Source organism: Sarcophilus harrisii, chromosome 2 (assembly GCF_902635505.1).
Source record: "Sarcophilus harrisii chromosome 2, mSarHar1.11, whole genome shotgun sequence".
NCBI lineage: Eukaryota > Metazoa > Chordata > Mammalia > Dasyuromorphia > Dasyuridae > Sarcophilus > Sarcophilus harrisii.
The window spans coordinates 643,275,160-643,297,449 of record NC_045427.1 but is presented as its reverse complement, the minus strand read 5'-3'; the positions used below and the strand labels follow the sequence as shown (position 1 = coordinate 643,297,449).

At 49.6% G+C, this 22,290-nt stretch overlaps 1 protein-coding gene across 4 annotated transcripts in view; it reads right to left on the bottom strand.

Annotated features, from left to right (window-relative positions):
* The window catches only part of FAM13C (family with sequence similarity 13 member C), a 74,064-nt gene that overhangs the window by 30,231 nt on the left and 21,543 nt on the right, over positions 1-22,290 (bottom strand). For all 4 annotated transcript variants that reach the window (XM_031956949.1, XM_031956950.1, XM_031956951.1 and 1 more), the window contains 2 exons: positions 13,446-13,564; positions 3,377-3,440 (listed from right to left, as the gene is read on the bottom strand). In XM_031956949.1, coding sequence (XP_031812809.1) covers positions 3,377-3,440; positions 13,446-13,564 — 183 coding nt within the window. The remainder of the gene's footprint in view (positions 1-3,376; positions 3,441-13,445; positions 13,565-22,290) is intronic.

The following is a 22,290-nucleotide window of genomic DNA, read 5'->3' as shown; positions in this document are numbered from 1 at the left end:
GTTCTGTCTGGATTAGGGACACAAAGGGGTGGGAGGCAAAAAACCCAAAGCAAGGAACTGTGGGGCGCGTCTGGGGGGCGAGTGCACGGCATATACGTGTGCTTGTTTGTGTGTGTGTGTGTGTGAGCATCTATCCGTGTGTGTAAATACGTGTTTGTGCACATCTATACATAGGATATGTACTAATATCAGTGCATACACCCAAATGGCACACGCATGTCTCTGTGTGTATTTGTGGAAGTGTATGTGTGTGTGTGTACATGTGTGTATTTATATATGTATATACAGGCTGCGCACTCACACGTATGTCTGTGAGCGTGTTTGTGTGCATGTATGTTCGTGCACATAAGCACATTAGCAGGCTGGACACAAACTGTGTCTGCTGTTTAATGGGGCTGGGGGTGGGGAGGGGCTGGGTCTCCTTACTTTATCCAGGCTGCAGGTGCCTGCCCCGCCCCCTGGTTCTGCCGGGGCTGGTCCATTTCCGCCCGGGTCCAGTCCCCCGCCTCTCTCTCAGCCTCCCGCTGCCTCGGTTTCCCCGAGCATCATTTTCTCAGACTTGTGCAGAGGCCCGAGCCTGGGCCCAGCTGGAGCTCGGAGCTCGACCCCACCTGCCCCCACAGAATCGGGGGCCCAGGCCCAGCCTCCCTTCTCAGAGAAAGCACCTCCCCAGAGGAGGAAATTCTCAGCTGCTCCGGGCCATGATTTCTGGGCCCCAAGCTCAGCTTCTGCCCTACTGCACCCCAAGGCCCGGCTGCCCGCCTCCAACACTGGATGGGCTCCCCTCAAGCTGGGCTCAGCCCCCAGGGACCTTCCTTCCCCTGCCCGAGACGGGGAAGCTTAAGAAATCACAGGCCAAAAAACTGGCCACTGAGGGGATGCCCCTCAGTGGGGGAAGGGCTGGATAAGTTATGGTCTGTGAATGTTGTGGAATATTCTTGTTCCCTAAGAAATGACCAGTAGGAGGACTTCAGAAAGGCCTGGAGAGACTGACAGGAACTGATGCTGAGGGAAACGAGCAGGGCCAGGAGATGATTGTACATGGCAAAAGCAAGATTATACCATTTCGATTCTGATGGATGTGGTTCCCCTCAACAATGAGATGAACCAAATCAGTTCCATTAGTTCGATAATGAAGAGAACCAGCTACGCCCAGAGAAAGAACTCTGGGAGCTGACTAAGAACCACTACACAGAATTCCCAATCCCTGTTTTTGCCCGCCTGCATTTTTGATTCCTTTAAAGGTTAATTTTACATTATTTCAAAGTCTGATTCTTCTTGTACAGCAAAATAGCCATTAGGGCATGTATACACATATTATGTTACCTTATACTTTAACATATTTAACATGTGTTGGTCAACCTGCCATCGGGGGGAGGGGGTGGAAGGAGGATGGGAGTAGTTGGAACAAAAGGTTCTGCAAGGGTCAGTGCTGAAAAATTACCCAGGCATATAGCTTGTAAATTAAAGGCTATATTAAAAAGAAATCACAGGCAAGAGCCTGGATGGCCCCGAGATTCCCTAATCTGACAGGGCGAGGAGCAGAATCGGGCAACTGCTCTGGGTCAAGGTCCCCACTGATGGACACCCGAATCATGGCACCCAGGGCCTGATGCGAGCGCATCGATTTCTGTCAAGCTAATTTAACAATAGGTTCAGGAGTAAAATCTGGGACAAGCTAATTATAGCTGCGCTGGGCAGCTCCGTGTGCAGAACAGTGGGCTCAGACACGGCCGAGTTATACTTTAACTGACAAGTGGATTTGGTTCCAAAAGGCTCGGGTTCTAATCTTCCCTGGCTGCAGAACCACAGCCCAGCCCCTTTCCTCTCCTACAAAACGACCTCCAAGAGCCTTTCCCAGTGACGGTGCATCAATAAGCCCAATGGCCGCGGTCTCAGCGGACCAAGAGCTGCAGGACCCCAACCCTGGTTTTTAAAGCACAAAGACACGGTTACGACAGGGACCAGAAGTGGTGACCAGAGCCCAAGGCATGGGGGCAGGGAGCTCAAAGCCTTCCTTCCTTGATCTTTTATCGGATTAAAAAGGCACCACCGATGCTCTCACTTTTGTTTTTGACTCTGTCCTTGGCTCTCAGTGATCTCCCCTCCTCTCAGAAGCCCCCACTGTTATCAAGACAACGACCTCATCTCCAGGGGATGCTTCCTGCCACATCCCTGGCCCACCACCTCCTTTGGAGCCCGCCCCAGGATGGACTGGGCCCTATTTTAAAATTCTAATTTGGACCGAGGGAGGGCCTGATTCCATGGATGGAGAGAACATCAGGGAACTTCCACTGCTGGTCCACACCTTGGGAGAAGCTGGCAAGGATCCCCAAAATAGCTCATACAGATAAGAAGCTGAGCCCCCACAGTCACACTGATAAGTATGGGGTCTCTGCTCACTGACTCCTGACACCTTTCTCTCTGAATAAGGACCAGCAGTAAATAGATTTTATTGGGTTCAGCCTCAGATAAACCGAGACCTGTTGAGGACCGAGCCTAAAGAGGCCATCCCCCCTCCCCACCACATCCAGGCCATCTCCAGTCGTCCCGCTCTGTGTCTGGCCACCGGACCCAGATGGCTCTGGGGGGAAAGCGAGCCCAGCCTCCCTTGCTGAAATCCATTTCACTCATGCCATGACATCATCTCCCTGATCTCATGGTCCTCTTGGAGAACAAAGGGCAAACAACAAAAGAACTTTTAATACAGACCAGTGATAAAAAAAATCTAGATTTGGACAGAACCTTAAAGCTTTTCTAATCCCAAAACAATAAAACAATTCATAATATAGACTAGAGATTTAAAAAAAATTCAGATTTAGACAGAACTTTAAAGCTTTTCTAATCCCAAAACAATAAAACAAGTCAATACAGACCAGCGATAAAAAATTTAAATTTAGACAGGATCTAAAGCTTTTCTAATCCAAAAACACCAAAACAACTCTTAATGCAGACCAGTGTTAAAAAAAAAAAAATAGATTTAGACTTTAAAGCTTTTCTAATCCAAAAACAATAGAACAACTCAATACAGACCAGTGATAAAAAATTTAAATTTAGACAGAACCTTAAAGCTTTCCTAATCCAAAAACAACAACTCTTAATGCAGACCAGTGGTTTAAAAAAAAAAAAAAAAAAAAAAAAAAAACAGATTTAGACAGGACCTTGAAGCTTTACTAATCCAAATCTGTCATTTTAAAGGAGGTCTCTGAAGCTCAAGGAAGGCAGAGACAAGGCGGTAAGTTAGGACTTGAACCTGGGTGCTCTCTCCAACAGGAGGATTTTTCCAGCACACCGTGCTAGAAACAGAAAGGGCATTTCCCAGAAAAGAAAGCGCAGCGAGTTGGGGGGGTCTGCTTCAGGGGTCACTAGCACCTACCTCATTTAAGTCCCGCAGAGGCTCCGATGCTTCCTTGGGCCAACCAGCTGCCCTCTGATCTGATCTGAAAAACACAAAGAAATGTGTCTCTCTTTGTCTGCTTTGGCTACAGCGCCCATGGCAAGAGGCCAAGGCTCCCCTGCCCCAAGGCCTGGTGTCCCACCTCGGATGGGATGGGGATCAGAGAGACGTTCAACCCGACATCACACTCCATGAGGAGTGTGCCATCTCCCAGTTTCCCCTGATTCTCAGGGATTGGTGACAAATTATATTTATTGGTGATTAACTGGTAATATTTCTCTGAACGGTCCATCTTGGTTCTTTGGGTCACAATCAGAATGATGGACCTGCTTAAATAATCGCTTCCTTTTTATATTATACATAAATGTATACGAATGTACATTTGTATGTTTCAGATACGTGTTTTATACTTATTCCTATCATATTTCACCCTATTAGAATCAGCCCAGCGTTCTAGTCTAATGGTTTGAGAGCTATTACCCCATTTTATAAATGAGAAAATTGGCGCTCAGAAGGGTCAAAGACACTTTGCCCAGGGTCAGTCGGCTACAAAATATCAGAGCAGAGATTCTGTGACCCTGCCCCCAAAATTAATTACTTTGTAAAATCAGTCTTCATGTGCTATATAAAAAGCTCAAAGGGAAAAAAGGATTTTAAACAACACTTGCTTTCCCAGAAGTGAGCATCCAAAGGGCAAGAAGATTTTTTAAAATATTTGCTTTCCCAGATGAGAGCGTCTAAATAAATAGCTTCGGTTCAGACCCAGTGCTGAAAGCTCCCGGATTCAGCGTGTGGCCATCAAAGCTCGGTCTGTATTTCCAGGAGAACCATCCTCCCTTTTCTAATCCATTCCTGGCCTGAGTGAACAGCATCCACAGGAGGAGAGTTGGTAACCATGGAAACAGTTTGCTTCTGGAGTGGATAACGACTTGCTCGGTCCCAGCTGGGGTCCTGCACAGGTCCATCAGGACCCACTGGTGGCCTGAGAAGTCTGGCCTCCTTCCCTCCAGGAGGCCTGTGGCTTTGGGACTCCTTTCCCCCAAATGATTGTCAGGGTGGACCCCTCTCTCCCTTCTGCACCCCCACTGCCAATCACCCCCAGGCCCAAAGACTTGGAGTCCTTGAGGCGATTTTGTAAATAATTGTTCCTCCCAATGGAGCCTGGAGATTGAGATCTAGCTAGAAAGTTCTCTTCAGTTCTATTTGGTCACATCCCCCTCCCCAAAAATTACTACATTGATCCAAATACCTGCTCCAGTAGAACTCAAAGAAATGGGGCACAGTAAAATTATCCACAGCCCCCCAAACTTGAGGACTATCAGAAGGGAGCATCTGGACCCAGAAGGACCTGACAGCTGCCTTCAAATATCTCAAGGATGGCCGCGTTCATGTATTAGCTCAGCAGCTAATCCAATAGTGAAGACAGGTAACAATGAACATTTGTGGGGGGTTTGGACAAATCCAAGAGGGAAGGGCCCAAATGGGACGCGGGCTGCCTTAGGTGGGAGCCCGCTCTTTGGGGGTCGGCTCAGGCACAGACTGGACGAACACGTGGATCCATTATGTCTGTATCAATGTAGAGGGACAGCACGGTCCTTCCCAATATAAAAGTGTGGAGTTTGGGCCCTGGGCACTTGAGCTCCGGCTCTAGAGGCTTTTCCACCTTTCTTCCATATGAAAACCCATTTTTCCTCTCAATCCCCACTTTTCAGCTCCTCTGCATGTGTCCCACCCCTTCCCCCCATTAGGACGCTTGGGACGGGGCATCGTGTCTATTTGTACTGGTATTCCCAACATTTATGTACACAGTAAGTGCTTCATTAATGCTCTATCTGATAAAATGAAAAAAAAATGAAAAAGTTTAAAAAATCGGCCTCGGATTCTCCCATGTGACCTTCATGAGACTTGTAAACTCAAGATCCAAAATATGAGCGTGGACCGGACCTAGTCCGTGTGGACGGGACCTAGTCTGCTTGGACAGGACCTGGTCTGCATGGACGGGACCTGGTCCGCATGGATGGGACCCTCCTCCGCACCCTCCGCAAGCCTGCCGGGGGAGTCCATCCAGCGCGCTGGAGGCCGCCCGCTCTCACCACGGGGCCACGGCCAGGCCAGACCCTCGCTCCGATTCTTTTTATCACACATTCTCTGAGGGCGCATGAACAAAGACCTACTCTCTCTTCTTTCTTCGAATATATTTTGGCTTTGTCTCAGTACGCACAGATGTGTAAGGTTTACCCATGTTCTGTATTCTCCATGTCCACAGGCGATGTACGCTGTTAATGCCGGTTCATTTTGTTATCGTGCTTGCTGACTGGCTGGCTAACCCCCATATGACGGACATGGAAACTGAGGCGCGGCGACATTCACCGCCACGGGCCGGCCCCCACGCTCCTGAGCGCCCCTTTCCCCCGTGCGTCACCTTGGAGCTCTTACCCCTTTCTGGGTTAAGATCGGAGACTCTCTGGCAATCAGATGAGGCCCATGGCCAAGACCAGCGGAAGCAATGGACCTAAGCAGAGCCAGAGTGAGGGAGGGTGCCCCGACTAGGAGCTGCGCTGAGGGGGCCGGAAGGGGCCACCTCCCCCCCCCCAAAGGCAGGAGGGCTGCTTGGGGCACTCTGCAAGGGGGGCCCCAACCTCTGCTGGCCGCCCTGGCCCCAGTGCCCAGTCCTGCCTCGGAAATGGCCTTTTAGACCCGAGGCAGCTCACACTGAACCCTGAACTCATTATTTCCCCCAAACCTTCCCCACCTTCCCAGGTCCTGTGACTTTGGAGCATCCTCACTGCTGCCTGCACACGTTCTCTCTCACCCACCCCTTCTCACACAGCTGCCCCTGGGGATCAGGCCCTCAAGCCCACCCCAGAAACCTCGGCGCTGTCCCGTTCTCATTCTCCAGTGCGGTGCCCCAAGGACACTGCGCAAACACAGGCCGGACCAAGACCAAGGGGAAGGTCATTAGCCTGGCCCATTGGGCCTGACGCATCTTCTCAGCCTCCTGGTGCTGCTGGAACGGTTCCCCTCCCCCTGTGCCTCCCAGAGTGCTCCCCACCTTCTCGGACACACCCCCTGCAGCCCACCGTGATCCCCACCCCTCATCCCTCATCCGCTGGTCCTACTGGAACAGTCCCCCTCCCCCCTGTGCCTCCCAGAGTGCTCCCCACCTTCTCAGACTTCCTGGACTTCCCCCCTGCAGCCCACAAGATCCCCACCCTCATCCCTCATCCCTGGTCCTGGAACAGTCCCCCCCTGTGCCTCCCAGAGTGCTCCCCACCTTCTCAGACTTCCTGGACTTCCCCCCTGCAGCCCACAGTGATCCCCACCCCTCATCCCTCATCCACTGGTCCTGCTGGAACAGTCCCCCTCCCCCCTGTGCCTCCCAGAGTGCTCCCCACCTTCTCACTTCCTGGACTTCCCCCCTGCAGCCCACAATGATCCCCACCCCTCATCCCTCATCCACTGGTCCTGCTGGAACAGTCCCCCTCCCCCCTGTGCCTCCCAGGATGCTCCCCACCTTCTCAGCCTCCCCCGTCCCCCCTTCTTCTCTCCCCCCTCCCCATTCTCTACTTCTCACTCCCTCTCGGGCACAGGCCCGTCCCCCGCCCCTGGCACCCACTCCCTGCCCCAAGGGAGCCGCTCCCTGCTTTCCCGGCCCAGGGCTGACAGAGTGCCCGGGGAGGGCAGCCCCCCCAGCCAATGGTTAATTGGCCAACGATCGATCAGGGCATTAAAGGTCCCGTTAAGATGGAGACGTGGGATGTAAAAGAAGCTGCCCCAGAGCGGTCGGGTCATCACAGCTTATCTGCTTAACCCGGGCCCCCCCCTGCCCGCCCAGGCTGCCGCTGAAGGAAGGGAAAAAGCTGCAGGGGAGGGGGGGGGGAGAGGAGAGAGGGGGAGGAGGTGCCCCGGGGGGGGGGAGGGGCCTGACTGGGGTTGGAGGGATTCGGGAAAATCTGAGTGGAGAAAATAGCCGAAAACAGGAGGGGGTCAGTGCGAAGGATGCAGGCAGGGACCAAAGACAGGCGTCCATTCTTTCAGCCTCCACGATTTTCCTAGAGATCCCTCCCTGGCAAACGGTCAGTCCCAGAATCCGGGTTCGAACGGCCCAGAAAGGTTATTTATTCCATCCAGCTCAGCTGGCGGCACAACAGAGAGAGCGTGGAATCAAAAAGGCCTGAGTTCGAATCCAGACGCTTATTAGTGGGTGACTTTGGAATTAACCTCTGCTTGCCTCCGTTTCCTCAGATGTGAGATGCAGATAATAAGAGTGCGAATCTTGCATGATTGGTGAGAAGAGCAAAGATAGCATTTATAAAGTGCACTTAGCACAGTTCCCAGCACACAGTAGGCGCTGTATAAATGCTCCTTCTCCCACCTCCCTCCCCTCCCAACATATATATATATATATATATATATATATATATATATATATATATATATATATATAAAATATACCTGACCACACATTTGTTTGACGCTACTCCCAACACACTGTCAGTTAGCCCTTGCTCAAAGATCTCCAATGAGGGGAGACCCCCAAGGGGAGGGGAAGGGGGAAGAAGGAAGGGAATAAGTATTTATAGTATTATCTCATCCTCACAACAACCTGGGAGGCAGGTGAGGTTATTATCCCCATTTTACAGAGGAAGAAACTGAGGCAGACAGCCAATAAGTGACGGAAGCCACATCCAACTCGGGTCCTCCTGATCCTAAGCCCAGTGCTCCACCTAACCGCGCTCCCAAAGCAAGGCATCATATTCCGGGTCCGTCCTCCCTTCCAATCCCCCAGGGGTGACTGAGGGGACCCCCTCCTTAAAGAGGAAGAAAGCGTCAGGGAGGGAGAACGCTCCCAGCATGGGGATGGCCGCGGAGACCCAGGGTCTTGTTCCTGGGACAGGGGATGGCCGCAGAGACCAGGGGGTCTGGAAAGGCCATGCAGGGCCCAGCCAAGGGGAGTCGCTGGAGTTTCCTGAGCCCCAAGGGGGTGGATACGGACAGTCCTGGGCTCAGGGAAGTCACTCCGGCAGCTGAAGAATAGGTGAGAATGGGAGGAGACTTGAAGGTAAAGCAGCGGTCCGGGGGGTAAGGTGATGGAGCCCACATCCGATGGGACAGTGTCAGAGGACAGATGGAGACTCCTCCTCCTCTTCTTCTCCCTCCTCCTTCTCTGCTTCTCCATCCTCCTCCTCTTCTTCTCCAATACTCATTCAGGGGATGCAGCAAAACTGAAACCCACGGCCCCTGGCCCATATGGGACACGGGGGTGTGGGATGCTGAGGAATCTAGATGACTCCTCGGTTGGCAGCTGGGGGTCTGGGAGGAGGCAGCTGCTGCCAGTAAGAGGGAAGGCAGGAAGTATGGAGGGCTCTTTTTGTTGTTCGCTTGCATTTCGTTTTCTTTCTCATTTTTTCTTTTTGGATTTGATTTTTCTTGTGCAGCAAGAGAATTGTATAAATCTGTTCATACATATTGGATTTAACACAAATACATTTTATTAAAGCTTTTTTATTTACAAAGCACACACATAGATAATTTTTTCCAACATAGACCCTTACAAAGCCTTTTGTTGCCGATTTCTCCCTCCTTCCCCCACCCCCTCCCCCATCTGGCAGATAGTCCGATACATGCTAAATGCAACATCTATTTTAACATCTTTAACAAATATGGGACTAGCTGCCATCTAGGGGAGGGGGTGGGGGGAAGGAGGGGAAAAGTTGGAACAGAAGGTTTTGCAAGGGTCAGTGTTGGGAAATTATCCATACATGTGTTTTGTATATAAAAAGCTTTAATTTAAAAAAAGTAAATAAAAAAACCACAGTATTCTTCAAATTTGCCAAAAAATAAAAAAATTTACAAAAGATATTTTAAACAATCAGTTTAATTAGACAGCCCGCTCAGCGCATCCGCTAGGATTTGGAGACAGAAGGCCGGAGGTCAGCAGAGGCACTGGGGCAAGATTTGAGCGTCATTAGCACAGAGAAGGTCATTAAATCCATGGGAGCTGCTGAGGTCACCAAGTGAGTGGTTTGGAGGGACAAGAGAAGGGGGCCCAGGATGGAGCCCGGGGCCAGCGAGGGAGGAGAAGAAGCGGGGGAGCCGAGCGGCACAATAATGCAGACAAAGGACAATCGAGGAGGAAAGAGTGACCGCAGTGTCCAGCAAAGCTGCCAGGAGATCGAGAACCAGGAACGAGAAAAGCCCTTTAGATGTGGGCAGTCACCGGCCGGCCCCAGGAGGCCCTTAAATGTTTGTTTAAATTAACACGGCTCGGCTGGGAGCAAACTGAAAATGGGCACGCTCAGGCTTCAGACTCAGCTCTGGGGCCTGCGAGCCTCGGACTCCTCACAGACCTTCGCCAAAGCCCGGCCTCAGCGGTCCCTCCGGCTCCGACTCTGGCCGTACAAACACAAGGGAACGGGGCCGCTCGGCCGGCTGGGCTGTGTCCGGCTTCTCACACCTGAACAGCATCGTTTGTGTTCGTTTTTAATTCCATGAGAAGCTCTCCTGATGTCCCTGCCAGGGCCGGGCAGCTGGAGCCCAGCTGGGCCCAGAGGCTGTTCCGCTCCCACTGCCCGCTCTGGTGACCGCCCCATCCTCAGCCCCAAGATCAGGGGACCATGGTTGGGATCCCACTCAGGGCCACGGCCTGGTCTGACAAGGCCAGGAAACACCGGAGGATGGCCTCCAGCCCCGCCCTGGGGGAGGGCCCTCGAGCTCGGTCCGGACAGACCTGGCCATCTGGGTGTGAGCAGGGAGAGTCCGGGCAGGGCCCCCAAAGCGTTCACCGAAGCGGGGCGAGGCGAGGTCCCCTATGAGCCCCCCCCAACGTGTACTCTGGGACCCCTTGGCCAGTGTCTGTCCCCATCTCAGAGGGAAGCTGGGAACGTCCTCTGCCTCCCTCCTCTCAAAGACGGCTCTTCCCTCGGCCCATTTCTGGCTTAGCCTCTCACCAGCTTTCTCTCCCGTGGGTCAGGAAGCAACTGAAGGCTAGAAAGCGATTTAAATTTTAATCCAGACCACGCTTAATTAGGGAAGCAAATTAAATTCAACAAATCACAAGCACTCATCCAATTCCACCAGATCTATTCCTTCAGTCCGTATTTATTAAACAAGCAGGAAATAAGTGCTCCTGGCGGGAAGAAGCCGGGATCACAATGGCTGGAGACCTGGCTCAGGGGTAGCGAAGCAGCACCCATCCTGAGGCTGGATCTCTCTGTCTGCCTTCACTTCCTCATCTTTAAAGTGGGGATAACAGGGGCAGCTCCCCTCCCTCCCAGACAATGATGGCTGGAAAGCAGCGACTCACAGAGCACCTCAAAGGGCTGCTGGGAGAACAATGAGATCACGTCTGTGAAGTGCTTTGTAAAAATAAAAGTGGAGAACGAATGGGAGTCGCTACGACTGTTCAATGTTCAATTAACAGAACGGAGACCGTTGCAAGCTTAGGGTACGGAGACAGCGGGCTCTGGGCGACACAGAAAACAGGCTCCATCCCCTGTGGCCCCCATGGAAGGCCCCTCTCCCTCATGCTGGGAACCCCTCGCTTCAGTCAGCATTCGGCTCAGGTCAGCCCTTACCTGACCTGGCTGGCTGCTCTCTCCCCCAATAATTCCTCTCTATACGTGCATTCGGTTTGCATGTGTGTGTGTCTCTGTGCATGTGTGAGGAGCAGGGGCTGTCTCAGTCCAGTCCTGTGCCCCAGGCCCTGATGCCGTGCCCGGCCAATGTTGTCCAGTCCGGGATCCCATTGGGGGTTTCTTGGCAAAGATCCCAGGGCGTTTCACCATTTCCTTCTCAGCTCATTGACAGGCAAGGGAATGGAAGCAACAGACTTCCAATGAATCATATAGCTAGGAAGCATCGGGGCTGGATTCGAACCCAGGAGAGAAGTCTTTCCCTAACTCCAGGCCCAGCCCTCTAGCCACTGAAACACCTAGCCCCTCCAGCTGGCAAACAGTAGATGCTAAATAAGTGCTTGGTGACGAAGAAATGTCAGGCTTTTCCCACTTGTTAACCTTTCTTTTTTAGTCTGTTATTGGACATCTCTCTAAGGAGAAAGGAGGAGAAACTGGGAATGTAAGGAAAGAGAAAACAAAAATTTTAAGTTTTTTGTTTTTTTTTTAAATAAAGCAGCCAAATAAATTCCCCCAACGTGACAATTCGGCCATGGGCCAATCTCCTCTTCTCTGGTCATTTTCACAAGGGCAGAGCAGAGTCTGGCTTCTATTTAGAAAAGTCTAACCTGTCATTTCCAGAAACAAAATAGAACAGCTAACCAGAGTCCGTCATGAGGCGTTAGGATATCTCAAAGAGCCTTGCAACGCCCCCAGCAGGGAGACAGTCCCTGACACCACTACGCCATTCAGCCTGGCTTGCTGCAGACATGGGCAGAGGCAAAGCCTTTCTAGGAAGCGTGTGTATATGAGAGACGCAGAGACAGAGAGATAGAAAGATAGGGAAGGGAAGGAGAAGGAAGGAGGGAGGGAGGGAGGGGAAAAAGGAGAGAAGGAGGGAGGCAAAGAGGGAGAAGAAAGAGGGAGACCAGAGGGAGACAGGATATGTCTGGGTTCTGGAGAGAAAACCCTCAGACAGATGTCCTGCTCATTTTCCACCCCGGCTCCCGTTGGATATGATGGCCACAGACCAGCCCTGCCCCCTCCCCATCCCCATACAGCTCTCTACAGAATTTGGGAAGGGGACCCAGAGGCCGAGAGTTGGAGGTGACTTCACAGGCCACCAAGTCCAGGTCATCCCTAAAGCAGAACCTCCTCTACGATATCCCTGCCAAGTGGTCCTCCAGCCTCTGCTCAAGCCTTCCAGTGAGGGAGAGCTCACTTCCCCCCAGGCAGCTCGCCGAACTTTGTGTAATATTAGAAATTTCTTCCTCGAGTTAGATTAAAATATGCTTTTTTTCCATTTCCACCCATTGCCCCTGGCACGTCCCTCGGGCTGAGCTGGGCCTCGTAATCCCTCTTCTGTGTGACAGCCTTTCAAATACCTGAGGACAGACACAATGTCCCCTGTAATGATGAAATAACGCTGCCCACTGGACACAGATTAAGACTGATGACTCACAACCTGGCCAGAAAGCTGCCATCCAGGGTACGATTTAACCAGGCAGACCAGCCTTACGAGCAGATCTGACAAGCAAGGGCCCATTTTCCTTCATGATGGGATCAAAGGAACATGGGATCATAAGAACACAGACTTGGGGCAAGAAACCAGCTTGGAGGCCATCCAGGCGACCCCCTCATTCTGCAGAGATGAGAACCTGAGGTTAAAAGCTTTGCCCCAAACTCCCATTATTAGCAGGCAGACCACAGAGCTGAGAGACTGCCCCACTGGAGAAGACTGCTTCTCTCTCCACCTCTAGTCAGTCTTGCATTGGTCACTTTCACGATGGTCAATTTCACGGAGGTCCTTTTCACATTGGCCAGTTTCACACAGGCCAATTTTATACTGGTCAGTTTCACACATAGGTCAGTTTCACACCAGTCTCACACTGGCCAGTTTTATACTGGTCAGTCTTATACTGGTCAGTTTCAAACCAGTCAGTTTTACATTGGTCAGTTTCACATAGATCAGTTTCACACCAGTCTCACACTGGCCAGTTTCACAATGGCCAGTTTCACACAGGTCAGTTTTACACTGGTCAGTTTCACATAGGTCAGTTTTACACTGGTCAGTTTCACACCAGTCTCACACTGGCCAGTTTCACAATGGTCAGTTTCACACAGGTCAGTTTTATACTGGTCAGTTTCACATAGGTCAGTTTTACACTGGTCAGTTTCACATAGGTCAGTTTCACACCAGTCTCACACTGGCCAGTTTCACACTGGCCAGTTTCACAATGGCCAGTTTCACACAGGTCAGTTTCACACAGGTCAGTTTCACACAGGTCAGTTTCACACGGTCTCACACTGGCCAGTTTCACAATGGCCAGTTTTATACTGGTCAGTCTTACACTAGTCAGTTTAGAATTCAGGCTGATACTACTCATGTTCACATTTCTGAGAAAGAAGGAGACCACCAGTGCGGGAGCTCTTACCTTGGCTGATGTCGCACCCCATCTTGACAGTGGAAGGTGACACTCTGAGGACTCTCATTTGCTGGGCCTCCTGCTCTCCCCTGCCATTCTGATGGGCTAGGGGAGACATTCTCCGGTTCCTGTGAAAAACAACCCAGAGAGAGAAGGCGTGGTCAGTGGCAGTGGGAACAGAGAGAACCCTCAGCTTGTGGGAACACGGAGGGGCAAGGTGAGGATTACACAAGATCCTAGATCTGCCACCAGAAGTACCCAAAGGTCCAATCTGCTCCCTGGAGAGCTGAGGAATGAGGTCCACAGAGATGAGAAAGGCCGTCATATAGGGAGTAAATAACGATGCTATCAACTGAACCCAGGCCTCCAACCTCAAACCCAATGCTCCTTCTACGAAACTACTCGCACCTCTTGTAGAAGCTTCTACACTCATTTGACTGGGGGAAGAACACAGTTCCCTTGATCAGAAAAACTTTTAATAGATTTTTGTTTCCCTTAATTGCTTTACTGTGAAAAATGCTGGCCTGGGAACTTTGAACAGCCATTTCTCCCTAACCCCCAAACTATTCTTTATTTAATCTCGAGCAAGCCCAAGTCAGTCCCCAAAACAAAGTAATTTAAAAAGCTGACAGGGCAAATGCACACACATGCACATACGACTACCCATGACAACTCTATTCATAGAGCACTTTAAGGTTCACAAAGTACTTTCCATACATTATCTCATTTGAATCTCACAACAGTCCCTAAGGGGAGGGACTGAAACTCTTACAACATTCGTTTTTACCAAGGAGAACACAGCCTCACAGACAGGAAGCTAGGAAGCCCAGCATATAGACCGAGCTCAACATCTGCCTCAGAAACTTGCTCGCCGTGCGACATCGACCAAATCACTGAGCCTTTATCTGCCAGAAGAAGGAAATGGCAAACCGTTGCGGTGTCTTTGCCAAGGAAACCCCACACGGGTCCATGGAGAATGAGGTACAAGTGAAATAACTGAGCAAAAAAGAGCCTTCAAGAGCTGAAGGGGCTTAGCCACAATCACATCTCTGGTAAATGTTTGGAAGCAGAATCTGAACTCGGATCTCTCCTGATTCCAGACCCAGGATTCCATTTATAGCCCACACCGTTCTCTATTCCCGAGCATGAACTCAAGGAAGCGACGTCGCCCTTTACAAGGTTGCCCTGTGTCGTAAGATGGTATTGTTCACATTCATGCACACAGTACATCTCTCTCTCTCTCTATCCCCCACGTCTGTCTCTGAATCTCTCTCTCACACAAAAATAAGATAACATTAACATTATGTGCACTGCAAGCTTTAAAGCATTGTAGACACTTGCCATTATCCAACTCTGTGAATACACATGTATTATTATACAAGGAAGCTTGTCTCATCCTTCAAAGATCAGTGCTGCCCCTTACAACAGGGGGCTCACCCCCCACACACAGACACAGACAGACAGACAGACAGACAGACACACACACACACGTGTGCGAGCCCATGCACTCATACACTCAGGATCCCCGTCAGTGAGCAAACATCTGGAACATCCCTAGCCAGGCCATTCATGAGTTACTTCCCCTCTCTGTAGCCAGACTCTCTGGACAACGGAAATACCTTCCAGGACAGAATGATCTACGCTCCGCTCTGGGCCCCTCCGGATGTAAGTGGACACACAGCAGCCTGGTCCCCAGCCGGGGAGCATCCTGGGTCCTCAGCCCTCCTTTCTCCACCCCCCTCACCTCAGCACCTTGCTGGGGGACAGCAGGTAATCTCTTCCAGCTCCTTTGGAGCTCCTGGTCACCATGATGCTCACACTGCCCAGTTGCTTCTCCAGTCAGTCAGGACTTGAACCCAGACCCCCCATCTCCCAACCATTAGCCACTATTATAACCCACTCATTCCCTCATCCACTACTCCCTCTTTCTGCCTCGAGTACCTAAGCTGTCGGCTTTGTGGCTCTTAAACAGCATCCTTTCTCAAGTAGCCCTATCTACTCTTGCTTGGCAAGAGGGCTGAGTTTGGAGATGGAGGCTTTAAGTTCAAATCTCAGTTCTACAAACTGTTCCCTTTTTCTTGTGGTAACCCCGCTTTCCCTCACTGGGTCTCCAATTCCCTAAATATAAGAAGGAAGTTTGAATAAACTCCTTTTAAGCACCTTTCTAAATGGCTTTGTTACCAGTCCAACTACGGAGGCTTTTTTATTTGGAAGGCTGCTTGGCCATCTACCTGATTTAAGAGAAGGCACTCAAAATCCCTGGGTCTCAGTCTCCTTTTTGTACCAAGAGGGAAGGTCTTGGACCAGATGATCACTCAAGCTGCTCCAGCGCTCCTATCTATCATTCCCGTGTCCTTACGTTCTCACCTCACTGGCCCAAGTCAGCAGGACAACAGCTGGACTGATTCCCATTTATTTTCTAGTGTTTCCAATAAGCTGCTCGACGTCCTGTTTCCAAGTAGCCTTCGGAATCTGATTGCCCAGATGCCATCTGCTTTCCTATCATCTCACGGCGCACGGGGCAGCTCGAAAAAGCCTCTCTCTCCCATATCCCACTGGTTCTTTGGATTGTTCCTTCAATAAATTCAGTTCTTCTCCATTCTTGCTGGAGGGTCTGGTCTACTTTTTGTCCCCTAGTCTCCCATCTCCTCTATTTAACTCTTCTCTGTTCTAAGTGCCCCATTTTAGGAGAGGCCCTGGAGAGCTGGAAGAACCTTCTAGCCCAAGTTCCTTATCAGAAAGATGGGGAAACTAAGGCAAGGACACTGTGGGGAGGAGGACTGAGGTAAGAACATGACTCAAGAGCTGTATGACCCTGGTTCATGTGCTCACATGTAAAATGGAGATAACAGCAACTACTTCCAGAGTTGTATTGTGAGGATCAATGAGAGATGGTGTCTCAGCAATATTATAAAGAAAAAAAAAAAATCTGAAAGATTTAAGAACTCTAACAGATGTAATGATAACCCCAAGTCCAGAGGTCTGCAAATAAAGCACCATATCTCTTTAACATCAAGGGGCAGAGCAAGACACAGCTTTGGACACGGGCCCTGAGGGAATGGACTGTGTATTTGTGGGGAGTTTATTTTTTTAATATTCAAATTCAAGGAAAATGCCAATCACATCCAGAGAGAGAACTATGGGAACTGAATGTGGATCAAAGCACGACCATTTTCACTTTGTTTTTTCCTTTCTCGTGTTTCTCCCCCCCCCCCCCCTTTTAGTCTGTTTTTCTTGTACAACATGACAAACATGGAAATATGTTTAAAAGGATTCCAAATATTTAAGCTAAATCAGATTGCTTGCCGTCTGGGGAGAGGGGGGAAGTGAGGGAGGGAGAAAAATTTAGAACAAAAGTTTCCCAAAAATGAATGTTGAAAACTATCTTCGCATGTATTTGGAAAAATAAAACATGATTAAAATTTTTTTAAAATTCAAGTTCAGGAGGTACAGAATAAATGCATGTAAAAAAAAAATAAATGAGTGAATGAGCAAATAAATGAGGGGGGAGGGAGAACTATGTACAATGCTTTGCAAACCTTGAAACACTATATAAGTTCTAGAGGTTGTTATTTATGTCACTTATAATTATGCAATAGGTAAATCCTTGGGATTATACATTTCACACAAATATTTGCTCATGAGGTCACCTCTAATCTCACATACACATAGACACACACCCAAAACAATTCGGAGACATTCAAATAGCAATTGACCCTGAAACTCCCAAGTCCCTCCCTCCCTTCCACAAAAAAGACCTGGACTTCCAAGGAAAACAACTTCAAAATCCAGTCTTTTATCAGCATTAAGATGACGCCGCCTCGGGCCAGAGACTAATGGATTAGTGTGTTTGGCAAAGGAAGATGGCCTGATATTGGGTAGAAAAAATAAGCTTCATTCTCAGGTTCTGGCCTGTCTGCTTTCGGATCTGCCAGGGGAGGGAAGGGTCCCGAGCGTGGGGGCGGACAGAGCAAAACTGCAGAGCTTTCGGGGGAATTAGGGTAGCCTGAGCCTCCCAGAAAGGAGGCGGCCTTTAGTTAGCTGTTAGTTTATTGAAACCCTGGAAGGATGTGACAGAGAGGCAGCCCTTGGCGTGAGTGGGCAGTCTGGACTCAAGGTCAAGGAGAGCCTGGATGCAGGCCCGGCTCTGACGGTCACTGGCCGGTGGGCCCTCGCTCTGAGGAACAGGGCGGGAAAACCGCGGAGCCCTTCTGCCTCTAAATGCACAAAAAGAGACATGAAGGATCACGAAGGAAAACGGTCGCAATTATAAAACTATATAAAAACAGGTTTGCAGAGGGGAGCAGAACCTGATCCCAGCAACCCACACCTGGACGGGATGTCTCCCCCACACCTGCAGGGGGAGGAGCCTGTTCTTGCTGAGGCAGCGCGTTCCACCGGGCCTGCCAGAATGATCAGAAAAGTTTCACTCACGCCCTGCTCTGGCTTCTCTGTGAAAACCTTCCCAGAATCCCCAGCTACAAACGCCTGGCTCAGGTCAATGCCCTTCCCAAAATGTGGCTCCTTGGCCCGCTGGGCTCTGGGATTGTTCCCAGTCGTCACGAACCTGGAAGTGAGGAGGGGAAAGAGTGGGAGAGGGGTGGGGGGGCCTGGAATATCAAAATCAGGATTCCTGTCTTTAGTCGGAGGCGCCGCCGAGTCCACAAAGTCCCACCTTCTGCGTGGCTACGAGAGAAAGCCCCCATTACTACAACCCCTCTTATTTGGACTGAACAGGAGGAAAGCCAGGTGGAACCCGGAACATCATCTGTGAATCATAAAGACCTTTTAGATATATTCAGGCTATGCTACTTTTATACACATAGTAACAACATTTGGGCCGATTCAAACACAGAAAAGATCTTTGAGCAGTTGTTTAATAAAATAACTTAGAATAGCATTTAAGTCTGGCCGCCTGGTACACAGTAAGCACTTGATAAATGCTTACTGATTGAACAACTCTAATTCTGAGTTTTCCTTGAATTTTTCAAATAGGTTTGACCTCTGTTCTCTCTCTTCCTCCTTCTGTCTCTCCATCTATTCCTGTCTCCTCCTTTTCTGTCTCCCTTTGTCTATTTTTCTTTTTCTGTCTCTCTATCTCCTTTTCTGTCTTTCTGTTTCTCTCATTCTATATTTCTTTTTCTATCTCCACTGTCTCTTTTTCTGTCTCTCTCTCCTTTTGTTTCTTTCTGTCTCTCTCATCCTATATTTCTTTTTCTGTCTCTCCCACTGTCTCTTTTTGTCTCTCCTGTCTGTCTGTCTCCCTCTCCTTTTGTCTCTCTCATCCTATTATTTCTTTTTCTGTCTCTCCCACTTTCTCTCTTTCCCTCCTTCTTTCTCCCTCTCCCTCCCTTCCCCTTTCTGTCTCTTTCTCTCTGCCTGCCTGTCAATCTCTTGCATATACATTAATACACCTTGTCAGCAAGGAAGCAAGGGAGAGATCTCACAGTGAATCAGAGTAGGGTGCAGCATATTACCAATTAAAAGTCTGCTAAAGAACAGGCTACATGCATATTAGAAAGAATAATGAAATACAGAGAGAGCAGGATGGCTCAGGATAGCCCAGGATAGCCCTGAGCCTGAAGTCAGGAATCTCATGGCTCAGATTAAGCCCTAGACATTTCCTGGCTGTGTTTCCATATCTGTAAAATGGGTATAGTTATAGGACCTGCTTCTTAAGGCTACTGTGAGGAAGAAATAAGGCATCTAATTTTATTAATTCTCCAGCACCCTTTGGGCTGCGCTCTGGAAGAAAACAAACCTTTCTAACAATCCCTTTCCACAGGATCCTCAAGAACGCTATCTTCTGGTCAATCCTCACTGAACAGACCCTTTGGGGCCAGCCTCCACTCCTGTCCCCATCCAGGGGCCTTTTTTCCTGGCCACCTTCCAGTCTGCCTCCTTCTCTTCCAGGAGACAGCCCTTTAAACTGAACACGCCACTGCAGCCACAGCCTGGCCAGGGCAGAGTCCATCCAGATTATCACCCTCCTTGCCCTGGGCCTCTGGGAAGTCCTCTGCCTCTCTCTGACTCCTTTTCCACAAGGCTCCATCCCCATCCTCCTCCTACTCGCTTCTGAAGTTGATTTTTTGAACCCGAGGTGGGACTTTACATTTAAATAAGTCAAGTTCTCGGCGAAGGTGCTGGAGGTGTTGACATGTCTGGTCTCTCCAAAGTTTCTTCCAAGATTTTAATTTTAAGTCAACAAACACTCAGAAAAAGGAACTCCTTCCCACCAAAAGGCCCTACGGACACACAACGTGCCCATCCGTTTTCCAGCAGTCATACCCTTCTCATTGTGATGTCTGGCAAATCCCTGTTTCTTTAGCAAAGAATACAATATTTAGATCACAAAGAAATCTCTTAATTAAATTTATCTTAAGCAGATTTTTTTTGGGGGGACTGGGGTTCAGGAGATATTGAGGCCCTCTGTCTGAAAAGCTCCTAGAACACTCTCCCACTTCATCTCAGCCTCTAGGCTCATACACTTATTTACCAGCTGTAGGACCCTGGGAAAATCACTTAACCTCATCTGCCTCAGTTTCCTTCTCTGTAAATGAGTTGGAGACAGAAATGGCAAGCCACTCCACTGTCTGCCAAGAAAACCCCCCAAAGCTGGAGATGACTGAACAATAACAAGGGAATGGACTGAACTGAAGGGAGTAGTGTTAACCCTCAGATGGTCTAGCAGGTTCTCCAAGGCTGGCTCCCCCCCCTCCCCATTTTCTGGGTATTCTATGCCCAGAGAGCAGAAGGTGAGCCCCTTGGGGTTCAGAGCAGGGTCCCGCTTTCCCGGTCCCCAGGTCTGGGGCAAAGAGTGTAATTCCATTCTCTGCAAAGCTAAGAGAAAGAAAAAAAAAAAAAAAAAAAAAAAAAACTAAAAATGGAAATTGAAAATACAAATATATAAAAATATAAAAAATATAAATACTTCGAGGCTCTGGACTAAGTGTCAACTGCCAAATCCTGCCTGTAACCTCTCAGCCAGCTGACGTTTGCTCAGACAGCCCCTCTATCTGACTTCTCACTTTCTACAGCAAAACACAAATCCAGATGCCACTAAACAGGCAGGGTCAGAACAAAGCAAATTCCTAAACGCCCCAAAGCACGGGAGTGAGTCCCTGCTCCGTGGGACATGGGCTGGGGAGAAGGAGAGGGGAGAAGATTTCACCATGTTGCAGAGCTCTGTCACTGCTGGTCTCCCCAGAGTGCCGGACTCTCCCTCTCTGGCTCTGTGAGCTGAGCTGGGTCCGCAAGGACAGCCGAGGCTCCCGGCTGGAAAGGTGGCTCCTCTCTCTGCCCTGGCTGCTGCTCTCCAACTGGCCGCTGGCTGTCCCAGGAGGGCTTTTTAAAACTCCCTCGGGTACTTCTGCTCCGCCCTCAGTCCTGATCTAGATTAGATTAAAGCTCCCAGCTCTCAGCCCAGAACATAAACAGCTCCAGGGACTTCAGGGACTTTAGGTCTGGCCCAAAAGTTTTCAGTTCATTGGATGTCATCATCTTTCCCCTAACTCTCCCCCTCCCACTTTCCCTATAACTCCCACCCCCCAATCTCAGGCTGCAGCCCCTGGCCTCCCAGCCAGCTCTCATTCGACATGTGGCAAGGCATCACCTTGGCCACGTCTCTCCCAAGCGTCCCCTTCCCCGGGGCAGACCCTCATCACCCTCTCCTGCGCCCGTCCGTGGGTCTGTCTGCCTCAGGCCCACAGCTCGGACCCGGTCCTCCTTCCCCCTCAATAACCTCCAGCAGCCCCTAAAACACAGGAGGCTCTGGCGTTCAAGGCTCTTCCCGCCCCCAAGCTGGAAAGTGAAGGGTCGGGCCAAGGCCCCACTCGGCTCTAAAACTGAGAGGTGGCCCTGAAACTAAAAAAATATACACACTCACTGAGTCTGGGGCGGGGGGGGGGGGGGGAGGCAGGGTTTGTTCTAGAATGAGCTGGACTAGCCGGGCTAATTCCCTGTCCAACTCCCCAGTTTCTGTGATTTTAAAGAAGGCAACAACAAATCGGACCCAGAATTCAGTGGGAAGAAGTGCAAAGGTGGCTGCGCGGAGGTGCGCATGGCGCGATGGCGACTTGTGCGGTCGCTTGGGCAGCGAACGCCCACCCGGGTCCATCCCCGGCCTTCTGGCCCAAGAGCTCTCCGCCTGTAGGAGCCTATGCCGGAGGTAAGGACGGGCCGGGGCCAGCGTCAGCTACCCGCTGGCTTAGTGAGCTCACAGACCCAGTCACCTGTCTGATACACAATTATACATGGGATCCCATAATGTGGTTACACAAGAGTTATAATGTATGCGTTATGTGATATATAATTATACACCAGGCATAACTTATTAAGCATATATGTGACATTTATGCTATGTATCATAAATAATTCTATCATGTGTATATCATGTGCATTGCTATGTATTTAAATATGTATAATCACATTATATCATTATGATTACTACAGAATTAATTATATGTGGTTTGTATACATATATTTGTACATATACATATATTTGTATATATGATCATATATAATTTATGATGATTAATATATGCATATATAATCATAATATGCAATGAATTATATCATCATATATCATTATACTATATGTAATTATCATATACCATATAATTAATTCTCTGATTATATGTATTATGTAATTTTAACACAAGATAATTATAATACGTATATAGCATAATTGCATGTAATGTAATTCTATATCATGCATTAATCACATAATATTTACAAAATGACAGGGAGAAAGAGCTAGCTCCCGAGGGTTCGGGAAGGGTCCCCTAGAAGGTGGCCCTTGGGTCGAGCATCACGGGAAAAGCGGCATCGCGAGAAGCCGGGGTCAGAAGCAGGC